A 20,711-nucleotide genomic window follows, 5' to 3' on the forward strand; every position below is an offset into this window, starting at 1 on the left:
CATCCCACACAGCGGGGACGGAGCCAACACCCTCACTGCTCCGTGCTGGGCAATCGGTAATAATAACTCAGCCAGCTTTCTTGCTTGCCTTTTAAACTCCAGGTTCTTTGCTTGCTTTTTCCCCCCCCTCTTCCCCTTCTGCACCCAGCTCCCAGCACTTCTCAGTATCACTGCGTCGGCACTGAGCCCAACACGGGCTCTGCCAGCACTCAGCACACGAGCGCTCAGAGACCACCAGAGCGTTTGTGCTGACAACAGAATTTGCTTTGCCAACAATATTCCTTGCAACGTTTTAGGGTCACCAGAGCAAGGAGCCCTCGGGGGCACAAAGCATCAGATGGCAGCCACAGTGCCATCCAACCCACAGCACTTCTCCAACACTGCCACCTGCTCCCTGTACGGTCCACAGGTCCCCAGCAGGAGCAGGTTTGCTTTCTCCAGAGATAAGAGAGCTGGGAGCAGCTGGCAACTACTCGCATGGGAGACAGGAAACTCCAAGAAGACATATTTTGCACAGGAGATAAGAAGTGCTCCCTTTCTGTCACTCACTCACTCACATCCACAGCTCGGCTGCGGATGGAGGAGCACAGCCCAGTGGTCTGAGAGCTGGGATTGCTTCCAGCCTTGCCACAGGGGCTTCTACACAGCCCAGACAGATTTCTTCCTCTTTACCACCCGCTCCTGAGAGCACAGACACAGCTATTAATATACCTACTGGGGGGCCGCACACAGGCGTTGCTCATCATCAGAAAGTACTTTGCAGCTCAGACATAAACACACTGGTGCTGGTTGGCACCTAGCAGGAAGGAGGGCACGTCCTCACTAGCAGGGCTGATGGCTCGCAGGGCTTCTCCAGGGCTTCCCCAAGGGATGGTGCCTGTGCAGCACACAGCACGGGGAGCCACGTGGCCCAGCCCACTTGGCCACCAAGCACCACAACTGACTCACAAGGGACAAATCACCCAGCAGCAGCACAGCGGGGCTCGGCCCTCCTGCTCACATGGTAGCTTTGATTGAGGTCCATCTGTTTTTGGAAGCTAAATTTCAAGTCATCAGTGTGCCACGTGCTGCTTCCCCCAACTAGGGAGTGTGGCCCCTTTCCCGGTCCCAAAAATGTAGCTCAGGCTGACCCAGTTGTTGTGGCCACTGGGGCCCCTTGGAAGCACGATTTCAAACCCAGAGGCAAGGATTCTGCTTTGGTAGCATCCCTACTAAGTAACCCAACAATGACAGTGCCCGCATCTTGGGCAGATGGAGGAGGATGAGTGACACGAGATCCTCCAGGTGCCTTAGCACAGGGCGTAGCCTCCAGCAGCATCTCCCATGGCACGGCTCAGCCACCCACATAGACACAGACAACAACGTTCTGCCCTCAGCCAGGCCCTCCCGGATCCTCCCAGCCCCCACGGTGCCAATGTGGGCGCTGAGCAGGACCCGGGCGAAGCGCCGGGAGGGCAGAGCCGTAGAACACAGCCTTCTGTCTGTGCCTGATGACTCAGGCTCCAGGGGGACGTGATGCCTCCTCACTCCACATCATTAAACACCTCACTGAGGCCTTCCAGCACAAGCTACGGCACTTCTGCCATCCTTACACACACCGAAACCTCCAGGCATCCAACCCAGTTGGACTTCAGCTGGGTATGTGCCCTCCACCCTTCTCCATCCGCAGCTCAAAGAAAGACGAGCGATCCCCAGCCCATTTCCCTTAAAGCAGCACATGGTACCTTTGGGCTGGGAGTTGTACACTGCAAACATGTTGATTGCCACGAGCTGGAGCATGCGGGTGCTTCCGATGGGAGGGGGGCTGTGCTGCAGCAGGACCTGGAACTCCCTCAGGACCTCCTCGGCCACCGCAGGGAACGTCTCCATCCTGCAGACAGAGAGAGATGCTGTAGAGCAGAACGCAGACTGTGCCCTGGGGAGGGTGGCACAGCTCCCTCCGCGTCACCTTGCCCAGGGAACAGGGACCCCCCACGAGGTGCTGAGGGGCTGCTGCCCATCCCAGAGCCACAGGGAATCGCTGCCTCTGGAGTGAAGGTGCAGGCGGTGCGAGGGAGACAGCCGAAGCCTTCCTCAGCGAGGGATTGCTCTGTAACCAACAGGCAGCATTCCTTTGGCAGGAAAACACGGCCTTTATGAGTCATTTCTGACCAACCATTTTTTTCTACTGACTTCTACCAAGCTGGGAGGGGTGCCAAGAGGCCAGCAGCTCGCTTGGACCAGGAGCAGCCCATGGGACTCCCAAGAAACACGGGCTGCAGCAAACGGCACACACTGGTGCCACATTGCGGATGTGGCAATTCCAAGTGCGTTGAACACTGGCCAAGAACATGCTGCCTCCAGAGAACAGTCTCTGTCCCAAGCTCCTGTGCTGGTGCTGCCCACTCCCAGCACAGTGAGAAAGCTGTCAGCTCTCACTATTTGGAGCCCTGCCTCGCCCAGGGGACAGGAACCTGCAGTCCTCTGGTCCCGCTAGCTGCTATTGCTCATCAGACACAGCTGCAGTGCCACGCCGGGGACAAGGTGTGCTTTCAACACCGCTCACAAGCACCCGTGGAAAGCTGACACGTTTATCCTGCTCTTCATCTGGCGTCACTAGGGGAATTAGCCGAGGTTACTTACAGAGCTGATGGATCCTCAGCAATTCCCCAGCTGAAGTATGGTCAGCAATGGAACCGACTGCAAAGTGCGCAGTCAGTTCACAGAAACGGCGGTGACGTGGCGACCCGCAACAGCCCTCCCAGGAGCCCTCACCTGGTATCCCCTGAAGGCATCTTTATATCAAGAGGCTGCCAAAAATTTGCAAACTGGTGGGGAAAATAAAAAATACTTCTCCTCTCCCGCTGCCTCCTCTGCTGAGTTTGCTCTGTTCCTTCTTGGTCCTGCACTAGAAAAAGTCACAGCTGGACTCAGCGAAAATGAGCAGTGGTCTGCAGCAAGTGCCAGCTCCTTATCTGTGACAGCGTAACTCATGTGCCCGCAATGGAAGGGAGGGAGCAGTGGGTACAGCGCCGGGAGCCAGGGCAGACAACCTCAAGGGCCTCCAGAGCAATTTCCTCTATCTTCCCCCTGAGAGATTCAGATCTTGTGATATCAGCATGCTACAGACTGGATTAGCAAGCCACTTCTGGTAACCCACATGGGCAATTCTGCTGGGCTTCCCCAACAGACTTTCAGGACAGCAGGAGGGTCTATTTTTAATGACAGAATTGCTTTCTGCTTAACCATATTTCACAGATGCCTTTCAACAACTGGTTCTACCTAGCAGCAGGGCTACCCTCTGCCTTGGCACTGTTTGCTGGAGCGATGCAAAGCCTCCGTTACCTTCCCACAGATGTGGGCTGTAACAAACAGGATCCTTGTACTCAGTAGCCCTCCAGAACGGAGCAGCTCCGCCAGCACAAAAGCATTGCTCCCTCTCAAAGAAGCAACTTTCCTGGAGCTGGGGCACAGCCAGGGACTGAGAGCAAAATGATTGCTTCTAAATACTTCCTAATTTTGAGAAATCTCAGACCACATCCAACATATCCAGCAACATCCTCCTAAGGCAGACGGGCCGCTGGGGATGGAGGAGCCCTTTGTGGGATGGGTCATTAGTGAGGAGATGGAGATTATTGCCATGGAATAACAACAAGGAAGAGTGAGGGCTTCCTCAGCCCCGCCAGCTGTGCCTGGATACCACAGCACATCTGGAATGGCATGCAGTAACACCACTGAGTTCAGAACCAGCAGGTCAAGAACCGAGCAGAAACTTTTAACTATATACTTACCTGTGGTTTTAGGAGCAAGATGGCTCAAAATTAGCTCAACACCATCTTTTCCATACTTTTCACAGATAAATTACTATAGACTCTGCCCAGAGAGAACTCAGCCATTCCTCACCTTTTACCTATTTCAAGCACGGAAGCTGTTTAGCAGGGCTGGACGCATTTCTCTTCCTGTGTCATGTTATTACTTTCTAGTTCCCTTCTAAGTACTTCAGGGGATCTTCTGCCATTAAACATACTTGGGTTTTTCTAAATGACTGTCCTGGGAAGCAACCGCCTCTAACACTACATCTTAATTTCACAAAAGTCTCGGGAGCCAAATGTGCGAGCAATCACTGCAACATCCCCATTAATCCCCCTGCTGGCATGTGCTCAGCCCAGAGCTCGGCCGCGAGCACAGCCTGGCAGAGCTGTGGACCGGCAGCTCCCTGGACATTCTGCCCTGCAGCACAGACACGATGCCATCACCAAACCTCACGTGGAGGCTCTGCTTCTGCTTCCCATTGCTTTGTGAAGGGTGCAAGGTCAAGCACGTGCCACCCCAGAGAGCGCACTGCATGGAGCAAGAGCCGTGGCTTCAGGCTGCATCACAGCATCAGTGCTGCTGTGCTGCATTCTTCTGCTTCCCAATGCAGGGAAGGTGACAGGCTCAGGGAACAGGCTGCCACTGGACAGCAGCTCCCTGCCACCGTGCTGTTTTGCTCCTGGCTTTGCGCCTCACTGAGCGCTCCCAGAACCACCACTCCGCTGGCTGGGAGCGGGGAGGTGGGAGAGGAGGGGACAACACCAGAGATTGAAGTGGAGGGAGCACGGTTTGAAGGCAAGAAAGGGCTAAAAGAGCCTCCGGGCCCTACTGGGTGCACATCAGCTGGCTGAGCCCAGCCTGCGCCAGAGGGTCCTGGTGCACGAGGCCTTGAGATGGAGGAAGAAAGCCCCAACACTAATCATCGTGGACAGCAGGGCGGGTAGGGAGAATAGGAACCAGGAGGCTAGGCCTGCAAGAATTCACACCCTGTGCCCTCAGCTCCAAACACAGCTTAGTTGCTAACAATATTAAATTCCAAAAAGACTTGTAATGTAGGAAAATAAAATAAACATCCTGCACACTTACCCAATCCTGGTAAACAGCTTCCCATGGGCATGGAGAAAACTGAGGATGAACCTTTTGTTCAGCTGCATGGGAAAAAAAAAAAAAAAAGAGAGAGAGAGAGGAGAAAACAATTAAACTCTCCCCGATTTCCTGTGAATTAAGAATGTCCCCAGTGACAGAAGAACCTGGCCTGGATGCTGGGGGTGGCACTGGAGATGGGAACCAAATGGACATGCCCAAACTCTTACAAACATCATGCACACAGGCGAGGGCAAGTGCCAAACAGCTGGATGCGAGCGGGGAGAGGGCGGTGGAGGCACAGCACCCTCTGCTGGGGCCGGGCTGATCGCTGCAGCCCCGGGCACCGCTCCGCTCCCCGAGCGGGACCCAGCGGAACGCAGCGCTTCCCACTGATGGGAAAAAGAAAAAGGAAAAACAGAAGCGATTTGGTTCAGCGCTCAGCGGTTGCCGCAGAGGCTGGAAGCAGCCTTTGGTCGAGGCGGGGAGGGAAATCCTCCTTAACGCTTTGCTGCAACGAGCTCAGCTGCAAAGTTTGGAGCTCGTTTGTGCCGTGCTGGTGCCACTTTCGTAAGCATGAGGGTTTGGGGGTGATGCTTTCCCCTTTCATTTAAACCCAGCCTTAAGCAACTGTAAAGAGGGAGCCTGGGTTTCTCAGGAAAGCCCCTGCGAGGCTGCGGCAGAGATGCTAGGCAGGGCTTGGCATTTCTCTGCAGTTCCCAGCACAGCGCGGAGCAGAGTGGAAGCAGAGCAAGCTGTCTGTAGCACTCTGCGTGATGGCAGCTTCCTGCCCCGCTGAGGTCCAACAACACCAAAATCCAACTCGATTCGTTCCTTACTGCTGCTCCAGGCCACCTCTGCTAGCTCAGCAGCAAGCTGGGCTTTCCCCATCCTTATCTGAATTGCTCTGAAGAAGGCTGTGGGTGGCAGAGAGTCACTCTGTGTGACCTTGGAGGTGGCTGTGTCACCCAGGAGCAGCCCAGCCTCTCTCATACCTTCTCCCCAGCAGGCAGCTTTCATCCAGCGCCTGCACAGCCTCACCACGATGAGAAAAGCCAGACCCTGAGCACAGAGCACAGCACGGGGAGACGCCGGTCCAGCACCGCCACTCCGCTCCCATTCCACATCAATTTTATACCCCGAATCCCTCTGCAAAGCTCAGCAGCATCCTTTCCATTTCCGAGGGGGGTCAGAGAGACAGAGAGCTGGCAGGCAGGGCAGTGCCCAACCAAGTGGCACCGGGTAGAACACGAGGCAGCTGCCTTCTGCCTGCATCTGCTCAACTCCCCAGCTCCCATCGTTCTGTATGCAAGCAGCTTGGCGAGGTGGGACGGCTCGGTGAGGTGTAATTAACCCAGGCTGCACTCCCAGAGGACCCATGCAGGAGAATGATGCCCTGCTGCAGAGTCGCTCCTGGGCCATGTGCAAGTTTCAACATAAAACCTGTCTCATAAAACAAGCCAGACCAATTAAACTGGCCCCCGCAGCAAGGGGTTCTTGCTTACTCACTATTTTACTGCTGCCCTAAAGAGCCCTTTTCCACTGGAACCTGACTTTATTTGCCACCATTTTATTAACTCTGCAGATGAAACCCAAAGAGACTGGGGAATACTGGGACAGCTGAGCTAAGCCCTTATTCACTTTGCCAGCAATGTTAGGAGGGCTGTATTTCTACCATCCTCTTTAAGACACCCAGGCAGCTCAGAGCTTCAAAGGCGGCACACATATGGAAAATAAGAAATAAGGACACCAGTCCTTCCCCTAGGCCCACATACAGACCACAGCCTTGGGAACAGTTGCTCTGCAGTGCCTGCAGTGCTTTACCATCAGCGGGGGAGAATCCAAACTCCCCACCTTGAATGGGAAGTGCTCTGCACCCAGCAGGGACACACACACAGCGTTCACCCAGGGACAGAGCTGCAGCAGGACCAGAGGACCTGAGCTGAATCCTTTGGAAGCTTCCAGCTCAGTCTTTTCATCACCAATCCCAAGGACAACACAGGAATCAGTGCTGAATTGGGACATGCATATGGGCATACATAAATACAAGTTTTTTCTAAAGGAAGCAGGATGCACGCCTCTAGGAAAGAAGCGCATTTTATCCCTCTTGCCAACTTCAGCAAGCAGCAGCAAGCCCAGGCTGAGACCTGTGTGCCCCAGTGCTGTGGCACCTCACGCAGGCACCTCTCGTGCTTGTTTCATCACTTTTTCTCTCACAGCCTCAAGGTTTTGATGAGCTCATCACTTAACTTTGGACCTTTCATCTCCGAGTTCACGCCAGGGCCACGGGCTGCTTTGACTGGGCTTTTCTCCGAATGACTCTTTCCCTGGTGACTCACCTGCCCCTCAGTCTGCAGGAGCCCTCTCTGCTCCTCCTGTCAAATGCTGCTTCTCACGGCTGGAGGGAAACAGCGACTTCCACCGAGCAGCCCGCAGCAGGGAGGAGGAGGAGGAAGTCCCATCACCCGCTGTTCTGCATTTGCACGGCGGAGAGGAACACTTCCCCAAAGCCCCACTGGCTGCCCCGAAGCCGTTAGCAGGAGACCTGCAGCACTTCCATCGGTTTCATCTGACTCACTGCGCAATCCAAGAGTGGGTCCCTTCCAAGGGATTCCTCGGAGTGGTCCTGGTGCCATGCTGGGATGTAGGGCTCCCTACGCACATCGCTGCTCTGCTCCTCGGGGCAGGTCCCAGTCGGTTGCAGGGGAAGAGCCCACCAAGTAATGCTGATGCATCAATAAAGTTACGTCAAAAAAATAAAAAAAAAAGAGACTTTGTCCCTTCCAGCTGAACAGCGGGCATCACTGATATGGAAGTTATGAGCATATAGTGAAGGCATTAGTTATAAAAACAAACCAGCTGTCAAGGAGAAGAAGGGGTCCCTGCACACAGTAGTGCCTGAAGCTGAAAACAGCTGTTTTGGCTGTCATGAGTCAGCATGTGCAGACAGACTAAATCCACCTGGGAAGAAGCAACCTCACCAGAGGAAGCAATCCACTGCTGCTCGGGGAGCATTCACACACCGCACCTCCAACCAAAGTGGATTTGTTGCCATGGAAGAAATCAACAGTGACTAACAACTCCACTCCAAGCACCTCAGTGCAGAGACAGCAACGGCCCTCAACGGCCAGCTGAAATCACAGCAGCCATGACAAGGATGTCCTGACAGCACACAGAACAGAGGTGGTCAGACAGCTGAAAGGAAGGTCTGGCACGGTTCGAGCCAGAAACGAAGAAAGCAAGACCCAACCTCAAGAGACTGTGCCACGATTATAAAGGGTTGAAAATGCCTCCCACCCTTGTGCAGAAACACAGGAAATGCCAGCAGGGTGCACAGGAAAAGGAGTGCCACGAGGCGGGCCGAGAAGCAGAGCCACGGACCCATTTGGCTAGCTGCAGGGAGTGCACAGAGTTTGGCACCTGAGCATCAGCCCCAGCTGTGAAGGAGGCACCAAATAAGGGAAGGATTCTGGAGCAGCGACTCCTGGGGAAAAAAGCGTTTCAAGTTAAAAATTGTTACTTCAGGTTTGGAAGTAAATTTCAGGATCTGGTCTTTATCAAGCGAGGCAAACTTTCTTCAACATCAGCAAAGCATCTGTGGAGCAGAAAGCAGTGTCAGAGTCAAAATAGGCTGCAAAAAGACAAGTCCATTAATCAAGAGACCAGATGCAAAACTGCCTGCAACGAACACGCTGCCTCCACCAGAGTGGAAGGGGCTGGAGCACTGCGGGATGCTCCCCGAAGTCTGGGGTATCCTCAGTGATGAGGGGTTGGGACACAGACCACAGAGCCACGCAGTTCAGCTCCAAAACACGTACCACACTCATCCCAAGTATCTGCAGGGTTTCTTGGGCAGCCAGGGTTTTCCAGGCACAGCTGCTTTGCTGGGAATCCAGGCACCTCAAGCATGCTGTACCTCCCTCCCAGCTCCAGGGCTGGATATCCCATACTGACCATTATTGCTCCCTTATATCCTTCAGCTAAATGCCGACCCAGCTCTTAGCCCACGCTGTCCCTACCCTACAAGGTCCAGCTCTGGATGCTGCTCCCCATGGCAGTATCTCAGCGCAGCAGCACTGAGCACAGACTGCTTCTTGAAACCAAGGACGCTGCATAGTTCCTCTTCATGTACCACCTGCAAGTGCATATGGATACAGAGCTTCACTTTGCTCCTCCTGGCCACACGTTCTAGTGCAGGTATCTGTTGAGCAGCGCAACGTCCTGCCCTGAATTCGATTCATTTTTGTAGCAATAGAAGCAACTCCAGTTGAGAATCCCAATACTTAAACATGAGAGACCGCATGAATGAAAATCCAATTTACTATGACGTGGAAAAAAGAGGGAACCCTGATGTACCGTGGTCCTGAGGCACAGAAAACTCATTTGCAGGTTAAGAAAATTTGATACACTCCTGCAGCTTCCTGATCTTTCGGGCTGCAGCAGCTGTGGCTCCAAGACGCATCTCTTGGCTTTACGAGTTACAAGGCAGCATCCCAGCAAGAGAAAAAGAGGCAGCAAGGAAGCCCTTCAGCACAGCCGATGAGCTTTTGATTTATTCCTCTTCATCACTGCAGGAAGCAGGTGAGAGGAGAAACATAAGCAAGAACATGGTGCGTGTTAGCAATGCAAAATTGAGCAGCGGTGACTTCGCTGTCTCTGAAACAAACACCTGGCCTATAAGGCCATTTGATATGATTTAATCATGAAGCCACTAGTAGCACATTCGATTTACAGAAAACAGGTCAGCTAGAGTGTTTACATGCACGTGATTTTGTTTTCAACCAGACCTGTACCTAAGCTGCTTGTAGAGCGTTTAAATCAGCAACTGCAACGTTCTCAAATAAAAAACTAGACTAAAAAGAGTACATGGTGATTAAATAGGTTAAAGCCTGATTGAATTAACATCTTCAAAAGTAACAGCCTTCAGGTAACCCTCACTAAACTGGATGGGAGTAGGTCAGCAGAGGCTTTCTACCAGGGTTGCTATCAATGAACTGAAAGTAAACCCAGTCGCCCCCGCCTATGGTACACAGGGAACAACAAGCACTGATGGTTACAGTGCATTCACATCAGGTTATTATAACAGTTTCATAATCTGGGTTTTCCCGACACTAAGTGCCACATCATACATCTCAGATGGTGGGAAATCAGCCTCCTGGAGGCTGCGCTCAGGGCAGCTCCTGCAGAAAGGCTTCAGGGATTCCCAGAGCAACGTCCAGCAGAAGGGTTAACGCGTCCCTCGCACAGGGCAGGCACTGGAGAGCATGTTTACATCTATATACGGCACTGACGAGACTGACACTGAAATACCACATCCAGTTCTGGTGCCCTTGTTTTTAAAAGAGATGCTGAAAAACTGGAAAAGGTCCAACAAACAGCCATAAAAGCAATTCAAACACTAGAAATAATGTCTTGCAGTGAAAAAACTTAAACAGCTCAATCTGTTTAGTGTATCGGGAAAGCCTGGGAGGTGGTTTGATTGCAGCGTGCAAAGTACCTCCGTGGCATTTAAGGGCCTTTAGCAGAATGCAAAGCACAAGAACAAACGAGAAATGTTCACTCTGGAAATAAGGCACAAACGTTTCAGAACCGGTGCAGTTATCACTGGAACAAACTCCCCAGGAAGAGGGTGGACTCTCAAGGCTGGATGTCTTTCTGGAAGTTTTGCTTTAGCCAAATGCAAGTTATTTGGCTTCATACAGGAGTAGCCGGGTGAAATTTAAGGACCCGTGATATACAGGAGATCACACCAGATGATCTAATGGTCCCTGCTGGCCATAAACTCTATGAATCTATGCAAACATGCCAGAGAGGGTCCTCAGCTGAGATATCAAGTTAACTTTCAGCACAAAACTTTTCACGAGTTGGCTCTGGTGCTGCAGGTCATTTAGGATACAAGCTCAGCTCTTCCAGACTGCATCTGGTTAAGCACTGAGAGATGACCCAGGCAGCACTGCTCTCTGTCCAGCAGGTAAGGCAGGCTGCATGCTGTGCGCTGAAGCGGCTCCAAGCAGCAAAAGCAGCTCATACTCAAATACATACTGTGTGCCAGGAGTGAACAGCATCCTCTTCCTGCGATAGAAAACTGACACTGAGAAACGTGCGATGAGTTCAGGCCATAAGAAATCTCCTGTTCACGTAGCTCAGGATGCTGTCAGCCTTCTTCGCTATTCCAGAGCAGATTATTTGTGGGGTTCAAGCACAAAGTGGGAAGACAATGAGAGAGATTAAGAATGGTGAGGACAGAAAAGACGTAACTCTAACAGGAGTTAGGCCAACAGAGAAGGCATTCGGACAACGGGCTGAGCAGAGGCGCAGCCTTACAGAAGGATGACAGCGTTAGCAGCAGCAGCTCGCCATACTCCTGCTCTCCCAGCTGTGCTCAGCAATGAGGGACAGGGCGGTGGCAACCAGGCTGAGCTCAGCACAGCTCCCACAGGACTGAGCTGGATCCACGTGTGAGCATCACACAGCTGTCCTGCTGCATTCGGATACATCCGGAGCCTTTGCTCCTACCTGGAAATGCAATGCAGGGCACTCAGGCATCTCCCTCTCCACTCTGAGTCGCACAGCAATGAAATCTGCTGGGGAGGAAGAGTAGAGCCAAGGACAGAGGAAATGACACAGATTCCAGCAGGTTCCACTCCCTGATCCTCCGGAAGGAAGTTTCTTTCCGAATATCCACCTCCACAGTGGATACGGAATCTGGCTGGAAGTGCCTCATTCGACACTGGAAAGAAATAAATATTCCCCGTGGCAGAAATAAGGGTTTGGCTGTGGAATATGAGATGCCAACCCAGCCAGCGTAGAACAGAAAAAGTCGAACTGGGCCAACATCAGACAGAGATCAAGGTCAGACTAACAAGAGAGGCTCAAGAGCAATCACTGCCTAACAGCCCTCACCCTGCTCTGGGAAATTTCCCAGTCCTGCTATTAGACATTTTACTTCCTTTACCAGTGCTGCCAATTCCTGCAGCATTCTTGTCTGAAGTGCAAACCCTCCCTTCCCAGCACTGCTCTGCAGTGCCTGGATCATCCAACCCGCTGCTACGAGAAAGGGCTCATGTGCAGCAGCAGGAGGGGGTTTGGTTACACACAAATCCCTGGCTGATCAGCACCAGCAGGAGAGGAAATGAGGAAAGAGTGACTGACAGGGAACGGCGGTTTCTGGCTGATTGTGCTTGGTTTTAGGGTATGAGAAGCCTGCTGGAACTTGAAGCTTTGCCCCCCTACTCCCCACAGCCTCTCTGAGCACTGGGATACAGCAGAGCCCCTCACCCAGGGGTAAGTCATTGATGTCTTTGTAGGGCTCCCACCTCCGATCCACCACCCTCCTCCACATTAGCACCAGATGCTTGTTATGGGAAGGAGAACACGTCGACGTTTCTCCCCTTCAAGTAACATCAGACCCTGCCTTGTTCTTCACAGTCAGATAAAACCACCAATGTGGTCTAAAAATAAGTAAAAAAAAAATAAAAAATAAATAAAAATCAGCACCAACTTCTGGAAACTCTTACCCATAGCTTAGCCTTCATTATCTGGGTAGTGGCAAAAGGTCAGGTTGTGCTGGAAAGCAACACATGGGTTCTACATGACATGCACACACACGTTCTATGGGTAAGCAGGCTCTAGGAGCAGTCCTGAGCTCTGGGAGCTCTAGCAGAGCGGTGCCGAGCATCAATGGGAGATCTGTAGGGTCTTGTTCTGTCTCGTGCTTTTTTGGTTGGATTGCTAACGCATAAACCACGGCTGAGGAGGTTTTAGAAGTTAAAAAAGATCAGAGTTCTAAAGAAGTTATAAATGCAAGCAGAGAGGGTGCACAACTGGTCGGCAAAAATGTCAGTGCTAGCTGCATGGCTGAATGTCACGTCTCAAGCCCAGAGAGGCTACGAGTGTGGTTTTAGTGTTTAACCAGTTTCAACTGCAGCCTGGCACTCTTTTACTTCCTCTGCACCGAAGGCTCCTCACTGCTGGGGGAAGAAACCAATCTCACCGCATGACACCAAACGGCTCGAGTAAAAATAAAGCCCCGAGGTGGTTTGGTGACCTGAGGTCGTATTAGGAGGTGGAGGGGTTGCAGGTTGGGGAAAGCACTCAGAAATACTCACGCTGCCAACCAAGAAAGAGATTGCAGGAAAGGAGGCAAGGCGGAGTATTAACATGAGTCCAGCAGTAAAGAGGCTGAGAAGCCTCTTTCGCACGCTACCAGCTCCCCCGTGCTCAAAACAGTTTGTAAACCGTTTCCTAAACACAAAGGGGAAAAAAAAAAAACCCAGACCTAGTCCTGACCTCCACGAATGAGTAACCAAACCCAACTGCTTCCTGCCAGCTTGTGGGGGTGAGAGAAGGAGGCTGCTGGGCAGGGCAGATGGAACTCCAGGTTTCTCCCTCTCAAGTACTGCTTTGGGCATAAAAATTAGGGATTCAGCGTCTCCCGCTGCCTTTTCACGTGGGTGGTGGGTAAAGGAGAGGAATAAGGAGGGGCAGCCCTCTGCTGACTGCTAGCGCTCGACGTTCCCACCCCGCAGGTTCTCTCTGTGCCATAGGGGAGGCTCACAGGAGGACTGCAGCACAGCCAAGCTTCCAGTCAAAGACAAGGCAACAGAGCAGCGAGCAGCAGGCTGGAAGGGAAGCACTGCCCTCCCCTGACGGCGAGGGCAGACCATTCTGCACCAGACCATAGACAGCATCACCTAAGCGTAGACAAACTTCCTGAGCTAAGAGCAGCTGCCTTCCTGCAAAAAAGGTGCTGATGGCAACCTGACCCACCGCCCCACTGTGAGACTTTGGGTATACCCTGCAGTGAGAGAAACCCACCCCCTGTGTCCCCTCCCTTTGGGGACACACCTATGTCACCGCCCTGGTGCGGCTCGAATGTATAACAGGCGTGAGAAAAGGCTTCAGCAGAGAGCACTGCTGGTCCCGTGGTTTCTATTCCCTCCACTCTCCGCACATGTGTGCAATGCTGGGTGTAAATAACACATATAAAAGTTAGCCTGTGAGCTTTCAGAGCGCCGTGCAAGCCTGCAGGGTTACCCTTTGCATCCCAGCAGTGAGAGGAAGGCAGGCAGTGAATGCAGAGCCTGCTGTATTGCATGCCTGTGCTTTCACACTGCCAGAAGTGCTGCCCAGCCATGCTGGACCCATCAGCCAGGCAGCAGAATGGGGGGGCAGATCCTCAGATTAATGAGTCTCCCAAGTGGCTTCTTGTCCAGCTGTATGGAAGAGCAGCCATCACATCATTACAGCAATGCACCATTTCCACTTCAGTCTGTCATTAACTTCTCGTTGTGAATAATGAAAAAGCTGAGAGCAAAAGGAGCTGCTCTCAAATAGGGATGCTCCTGTGGGGTATCTGCACAAGGTAAGCTGGGCCATGCTTGCAGATGCTCAGTTCGCATCACAGCAGCCTCTTAACAAACCAGACACTCCTAAGGACTGCAGGCAGTGACAGTAGGGCCACCCCAGCACTGAGCACAGGTCACTACTGCTACTCAGTGTGACTGGCCCCAGCAGAGGACATGTTGTTGATGGAGCACAATGGCCAGAATCCACCCACCAGAAGTTATCCAGAACTTCTAATGGATAAACAGAAGGTCTGATCCCACTCCTGCCCTAGCAGCACTCCTCTCCAGATGGAAAACCCCAGAGGAAAAGCTGCACTGCCTGAAACCAGCTGGAAGAAGGAGCCAGCCCAGAGCAACTGCTGCCCAAGAGGAACAAGGACACAGAGGACAAACAACAAACATGGCCACGGAAAAACAGATGTGAAAAGCGCAGGAGCTGACTGGGACAGTGACCCTTTTCCCAGCTAATGACACGTGCCCCCCATCAAGGCAGTGCCTTAGACAGCCCCCAGGAGGACAGTTGCTCTCTAACTGCCTTTCTCCTGCCTCGGACCATGAATAGGCTGCAGAGATGTAAGTGGACGTAGCATTCATGGTGTACAGACAAATGGTGTCACATAAAGCTAAGCAGAGGAGAAGAACTAAGAAAGAAAGTTGAGAATCCTTGCAAATGTCTTATCTCAGAATGAAAGAAAAGAATCACAGCCAAAGCTATCATAAGGATAACTCCAAGCAGGCACTGTCATATAAGTTCTCAGTTGTCTAAATCCAAACCTAGAGGAAAAAAAGGGCAAGTCTCACAATCTCCCCTGCTTTATGAAGACAGTGACCTCATCCTTCTCCCAAAAGGTTTCAGATTGTGGACCACCTCCCTGCATGCTTAACACTCATCTCATATTCTAGGACTTAGTAGATGGAAGCAGCTGAGAAAAACAGCACCATTCACCTGAAAGAAAATACAAACACTCAAAGATACACGCTGCTTACAGCTTCAACACATTTTTGGGTGGTCCCGTGTGGAGCCAGGACTTGGACATGATGATTGCTATGGCTCCCTTGCAGCTTGGGATATTCTATGACCCTATGAAAAAGGGCTGTTGCTCCAAGAGCACCCAGCACCAGGCAAAAGCAACACCTCTGTTCCTAACCAGAAACAGGAAGGTTCCTGCACCAGTGCACAGAGCTGGGACAGCAGATCTCAACTCTGGTCTTAGCTTTCCTACGAGCCTTTTTGGTGGCTCTACCAACCTTCTGATGGCTCTGCAAGACTGACCTCTCACACAGAGCCCAGAAGGCTTAATTATTTAATGATTCCAAAGCATTCAGGCATCTGGAGAGAAGTATTATTCAATTACTGTTATGCCAAGGGAAAACCTCTCTTCCATAATCCCGGCTGCAACTATGCAGTAATCTTTATTAGTGCACTCATGCTACGTGATAACATTAGGAAGTATCTACTGCAGAGCACGGGCAGCAGGCAACTGCAACTGTGGGAACCGTAACTCAGCGTTTCCTGACAGGGGTGATTAAAATCTCAAACTTAGTGTAATATTAACACTTTCTCAAGAGACTGACAGCACATATGCCCTGTTTACTTTACCAACTCGCAGCCTGCGCAGTAAGCTGCAGACAGTACTATCATGTTTAAGATCAATATAGACCCAAGGCAAATGAAACTAGTGGCACAGAACAAGTAGGACTCAGCTCTCCAGTACACTGGATAGCTATATAGCTCTACAGCTATATGGCTGCCCAATAGAGCTGCCCAATAGAGCTGCCCACTGATTCAGTCTCCTTTTTTTGCTTTTCTTAGTGGATTCCTACACAAAGTCAGGTAAGCAGGGCACTGGGTCACCCTGAACTCTCAAGTCACTGCACACCTAGAAGCACACAACGTATGAGAGACCACAGAAAACAGCCAAAAGAAAAACAGAATGAAACTCCAAAAGGCTGCAGACATAACGGACAAACCCCAACCACAAAAAGGGGGCTGCAACCCAAACACTTCTCCTGCTTGCTTTGTCCCATGTCCTCCGTGCCAGCACTGCCAAATCATTACTGGGAAGATACACAGCCTTTGGTGCAGATAGGTGGCACATGCTTCCAGTTCTCCATCTACCTACAATAACACGACATAGCAAACAGTGGAAGAAGCATCTATGCCAATCCTCTACCTAAACAGAGAGAGCCAAGGCAAACTGCCAGCCCTGCACACCGCCTGACTTCGTCACAGTGATAGCTGCAGCACGAACTGCCCTTCTGCAGCCTTGAGGTCACACTTTATTTACTCCTTTCAGCTAACTTCTAACCCTGAAATAAAGCTGTGATGCTTCTGTTTTTATACAGGGCTACAGAGAGAGGAGACTCTGACAGGTACAGTGTGCAGATGTGCAGGTCCCAGGAGGGATGCATTCAGCATCTCCCTGCCCAGCCTCTCCCCACACCTCTGCCTGAATGCAGTCAGATCTGTTGAGTTCTGTGATTACGTTGATCTGCTCCTGAAAGCTGAACACTTACCCATTTTACCCTCCACAATTCCATTCTTTGGCTCAGCAATAGCTGACGCCTGAGGAGCTACCTGCAGGTCTCAACTGTCAGAATAGATAAAAGAACACAGCTTCAGCCTTTTCAAGGGCTAAAAACACCAAGGAAGGTACCAGGAGGCAAAGACACAGTTTAGACTCGTTTCCCTATGATGACACGCAAGCCCTGGCACACTTCCCCCGTGAGAAGAGCAGTTCCCTTCTGCCCCAGCCCGCATGGGGAACGCATCTGCTGGAGGCAGAGGTGCTGCCAGGTCCGAGGCTGCTGCCTCCTCCGGCCCACGCAGGTCCTTCCGAGGCCAAACAGTGCCACACAGTGGCAACACGCAGGTTCCTCAACTTCTCTCCAGCCCCCTGAAAGCACAGAAAAGCCTCCTAAATTGCTGCAGCTTTTTATCCGGCTCCCACCTTCAGCACAAGGGAACTTTGGGAGTGATGCAGATGTAAGATGTCTTCCTCACCTGGTTATTTTTAATCCAGGTCAGTTTGGTGACACAGTCGCAGTTCGGCTCCACAAACAGCTGCACCAACAACGTGAGTGGAACGGTGCACTGCAGTCCGAGTAGAAAAACCTTGCCTGCAAAGAACACAGCGCCCAAACCTGCACCCTCCACTCCCCTGCCTTTTTGCCTCTGTGTTTCTGGTTTGCAGCCTCTCAGCGCCAGTGAGAGAACCTTTCCATGAGCCAACATTTCAAACTGATGAAGAGATGAAGAGTAAGGGTAGTAATCAGCTGTGAGATCTGAACATGCATTGCCAGTTCCTGCACTTCAGGGAGCACAGCCCTCACAGAACAGACCAAGAGCAAGCTCTAGCAAACATCATCACACTGTAAACGACCAAACATCACTGCCCCCCACTTTGCTAGTGGCTACACCACCTCACGTGGCAGTACTGCAGAAGAGAAACTCCCAGTGCCTCAAAAACACTCACAGCATTTTATATAAAAGCTCTGCATCAGTGATTTATGGAAACCCTAAAGCTTGGCACATTCCTTTCAATGATGCTGAGGCAGCAAAGGTCTCCAGAAGAGAAGCTGAGGAGAGGGAAAACAACCGAGGGCAGTAACATCCAAAAAATGCTGCTGCAGTGTGCCAGAGCTTATCTTTCAAAGCCCTAAGACTTCGCCCCAGTTCCACCCAGCTGAAGTCACAAACTAGTTATAAAAGTGCAATCATATTTGAGAAGCTCTGGGCCCCGCAGTATGCAGAGAAGGCCTTCCCAGTTCTGCTAAACTCACATCCTTAACAGCCATTTTAGGACAGGCAGTCCAGAGCTCCCTGGCAAGTCCTCTTGCAGGCCGCATGTGCCAAAGCAGTGTGAGGATTCCTAGAGAATGAGCTTCCAACCATCATTGTCTTTGCCTACATTCCAGTGCCTGACAAACAGAGTTCACTCGGGCTCCTTTTACAAGGTACACAGCTCAAACAGACCGATGAGAGACGCTGCCACTCACATTTTTAATCCTTACAGAAGAAACGAGAGAGTCTGGCCTCTCAGTAGAACAGGTAATGCAAATACAACACATACCCTGGAAATTAAAACCACAGTTTTCACATTCCCAATGCAAACTTCCAACCACCTGGCATCGGGACAAATGACCTGCTTCCATAACATGCAGTAGAGCTACTTGGTCACCATTAACCCTGGTCTCCAGCATCTGACCTCATTTCCCACCGGCAACCTCACCCAAGTTAGAGCCTCCAGAAGAGGCATTTTCTGCTTCTTCTGTTTGTGCCTCTCCTATTCTATATCAGCCACACCAGCGCACGCTGCCAAGAAATGGATGGTAACAACATGCTTTAAACATGAGAGGCACGAGGTCACCAACTCCTCAGCCTGACCCAGGCACAGCTCCCATAGGGGAAGCCAAAACACTGGAAAATTTAGCAACAGGAAAGCAAAACAGATCCAGTGTCATTCCACTGCATTCCAAACACATGACACCAAAGCCAGCAGCCTCCTCCTGCAGTACTCACGTCGCTGGGGCTGAGGTTCCCAAGACCATTGTCCTGCTCAGAATCTCTGCCGGACTCGTGGCCCTGAGAGGAACGGGGGTGGGAAGGATGGATCCAGATCTCCAGCCGTGTGGCATCGTCTCCAACTTGTCGCAATGTGGACTTCTTGCCTTTCCCTCGATGGCTGGGGCTCAGCTCCAGCACCTGGTGCTTCTTCTGCTCCATCTGCTCTGCCTGTGCAGATAGGACATGGTTAGATCATCCGGGGATAAAAGTTCAAGACAAATATATCATTTTATTTACATGGAGAAATTGGCTCTTGTCCCAGCTTAAAAACCACAGTAACTCACTGACAGTCCAGAATTTGATTTCTGACACTACAAGAGAGTGCAGCTGAGAGATTATTATTTTATATATATTTTTTTTTTAAACTCTGATTGCTCAATGGGAGAAGGAAAAGCTGTATCCAGTTCCTAGCAGTGTTTAACAGTCAACACGCCGCATCTTTGATTTGAGGCACAAAGTGACTGCAGCTTCTCCTTCCTACCTCTGTGGGACACCTATGGAATAAGGCAATGATCAAACTGCATGTTGAGGCCATGCTGCAAACCGCAGCGACCTCAGCCCTTACTGAGCTCGGCCATTTTACAGTTTGTGACACAGAATTAAGAGATTCAGCTGCCTAAGCAACCCCAAAATCAGACTGTGGAGAGGCAGAAAGATACCGTCATTTGGAAGGCTTTCTTTTTCTTCCAACATGGAATTTCTAACAAGTAAGACTCGTAAAACTCCAAGACCAAAAGCCACCATCACCCTTCTCCCAGGTTGCAGCTCTCCAGCTGTGGGTCAGCTCAGGCAGCTGCAGCATCCCACAGCCCAGCTCCAAGACTCACCTTGCGTTTTGTCTCTTCAAACAGACTCATGAGGCTCTCCTTGGCTGTGAGGATGGGGTTACTAGCTGCCAGACTGCGCATGTAGTAGTAGACAGCATCCAGCTTTCTCCTCTGCAAAAACACAACCAGACTTAGAGCTGGCATTCATTCTGGGAAACTCAGGGCAAAGCCCCCACGCCATTCACTTTCCATGTTCCTCAATACACTTTCCTTCTCCCTCAGCAATGCCTCGGAGACAGATATTCACAGAGTAAGAGCAGTCCTACAAGCAAGCTGGACCCTTCTCCATCCACATTCACGACTATCTACAACATTCAGCACAAGTATTTCACCAGGATTAGGGAGGGCAGCCGACACGACAGCTTGCAGACCTTGCTCTAGCCCTCAGGTTGGTACAGAAGCCACCAACCCAGAAGTTCACAAAAAAATCTCTCAGCAGACATAGCAATAAAGGGCATCAGTATAAATTCTGAATTCCTGACAGTTTGGAGAAAAAAACACCTCCTTTCAACATTGTAATGAATATGGAAATTACTCCACAGAGGTCCGGGAATACAGGAAGTTTTGCCAGACTCCTGCCTGTGGTGAAAGATGCCCTCCTTATCTCAGTCTGCCACTCGAGCCACCTCTCAGCATCTGTTCTCCCACAGCCCTGCCACAGGGAATGCTGTAAGACATCACTCCTTGAGTCTTTATCCCATCGAGACCCACAGCCATTTAGGGCCTTACAGAACAGCACAGCAGAGCAGGATACTTGGTAGCCTTAAGTCCCACTTGGGGAGTCAGAAAAGTCATTCCCAGCCACAAGGAAACTGCATTTCTAAACCACGCAGTTCTGAACTGCTATTCAAAACAAAAAAAAGTCTTTTCCGCATTGCAAATGAGATCCTTACCAGCCCCCATGCCCCATGCTGATGCCCCCATTATCTGCTGCAAATCTTCCTTGAAACAAGCTTTCCTGCATGGCTACAGGAGCCAGCAAAACTAAAACCGAAGGGAGCTGCATGTTGATGTCACTTAGACTAGTCAAGTACAAAAACCTCATGCAAAACTTTAAATGCAGCCCATTTCCGATGCAAGTGCACTCTCAACAGC

General features: G+C 51.2%; 1 protein-coding gene across 3 annotated transcripts in view; it reads right to left on the bottom strand.

Moving 5' to 3' along the window:
* Positions 1-20,711, bottom strand: part of SMG6 (SMG6 nonsense mediated mRNA decay factor) — a 90,720-nt gene that overhangs the window by 62,381 nt on the left and 7,628 nt on the right. For all 3 annotated transcript variants that reach the window (XM_085240509.1, XM_085240508.1, XM_085240510.1), the window contains exons 7-10: positions 19,617-19,727; positions 18,745-18,957; positions 4,879-4,940; positions 1,725-1,870 (exon numbers count right to left, since the gene is read on the bottom strand). In XM_085240509.1, coding sequence (XP_085096635.1) covers positions 1,725-1,870; positions 4,879-4,940; positions 18,745-18,957; positions 19,617-19,727 — 532 coding nt within the window. The remainder of the gene's footprint in view (positions 1-1,724; positions 1,871-4,878; positions 4,941-18,744; positions 18,958-19,616; positions 19,728-20,711) is intronic.

Source organism: Meleagris gallopavo, chromosome 21 (genome assembly GCF_905368555.1).
Source record: "Meleagris gallopavo chromosome 21, MGAL_WU_HG_1.1, whole genome shotgun sequence".
NCBI classification, from domain to species: Eukaryota; Metazoa; Chordata; class Aves; order Galliformes; family Phasianidae; genus Meleagris; species Meleagris gallopavo.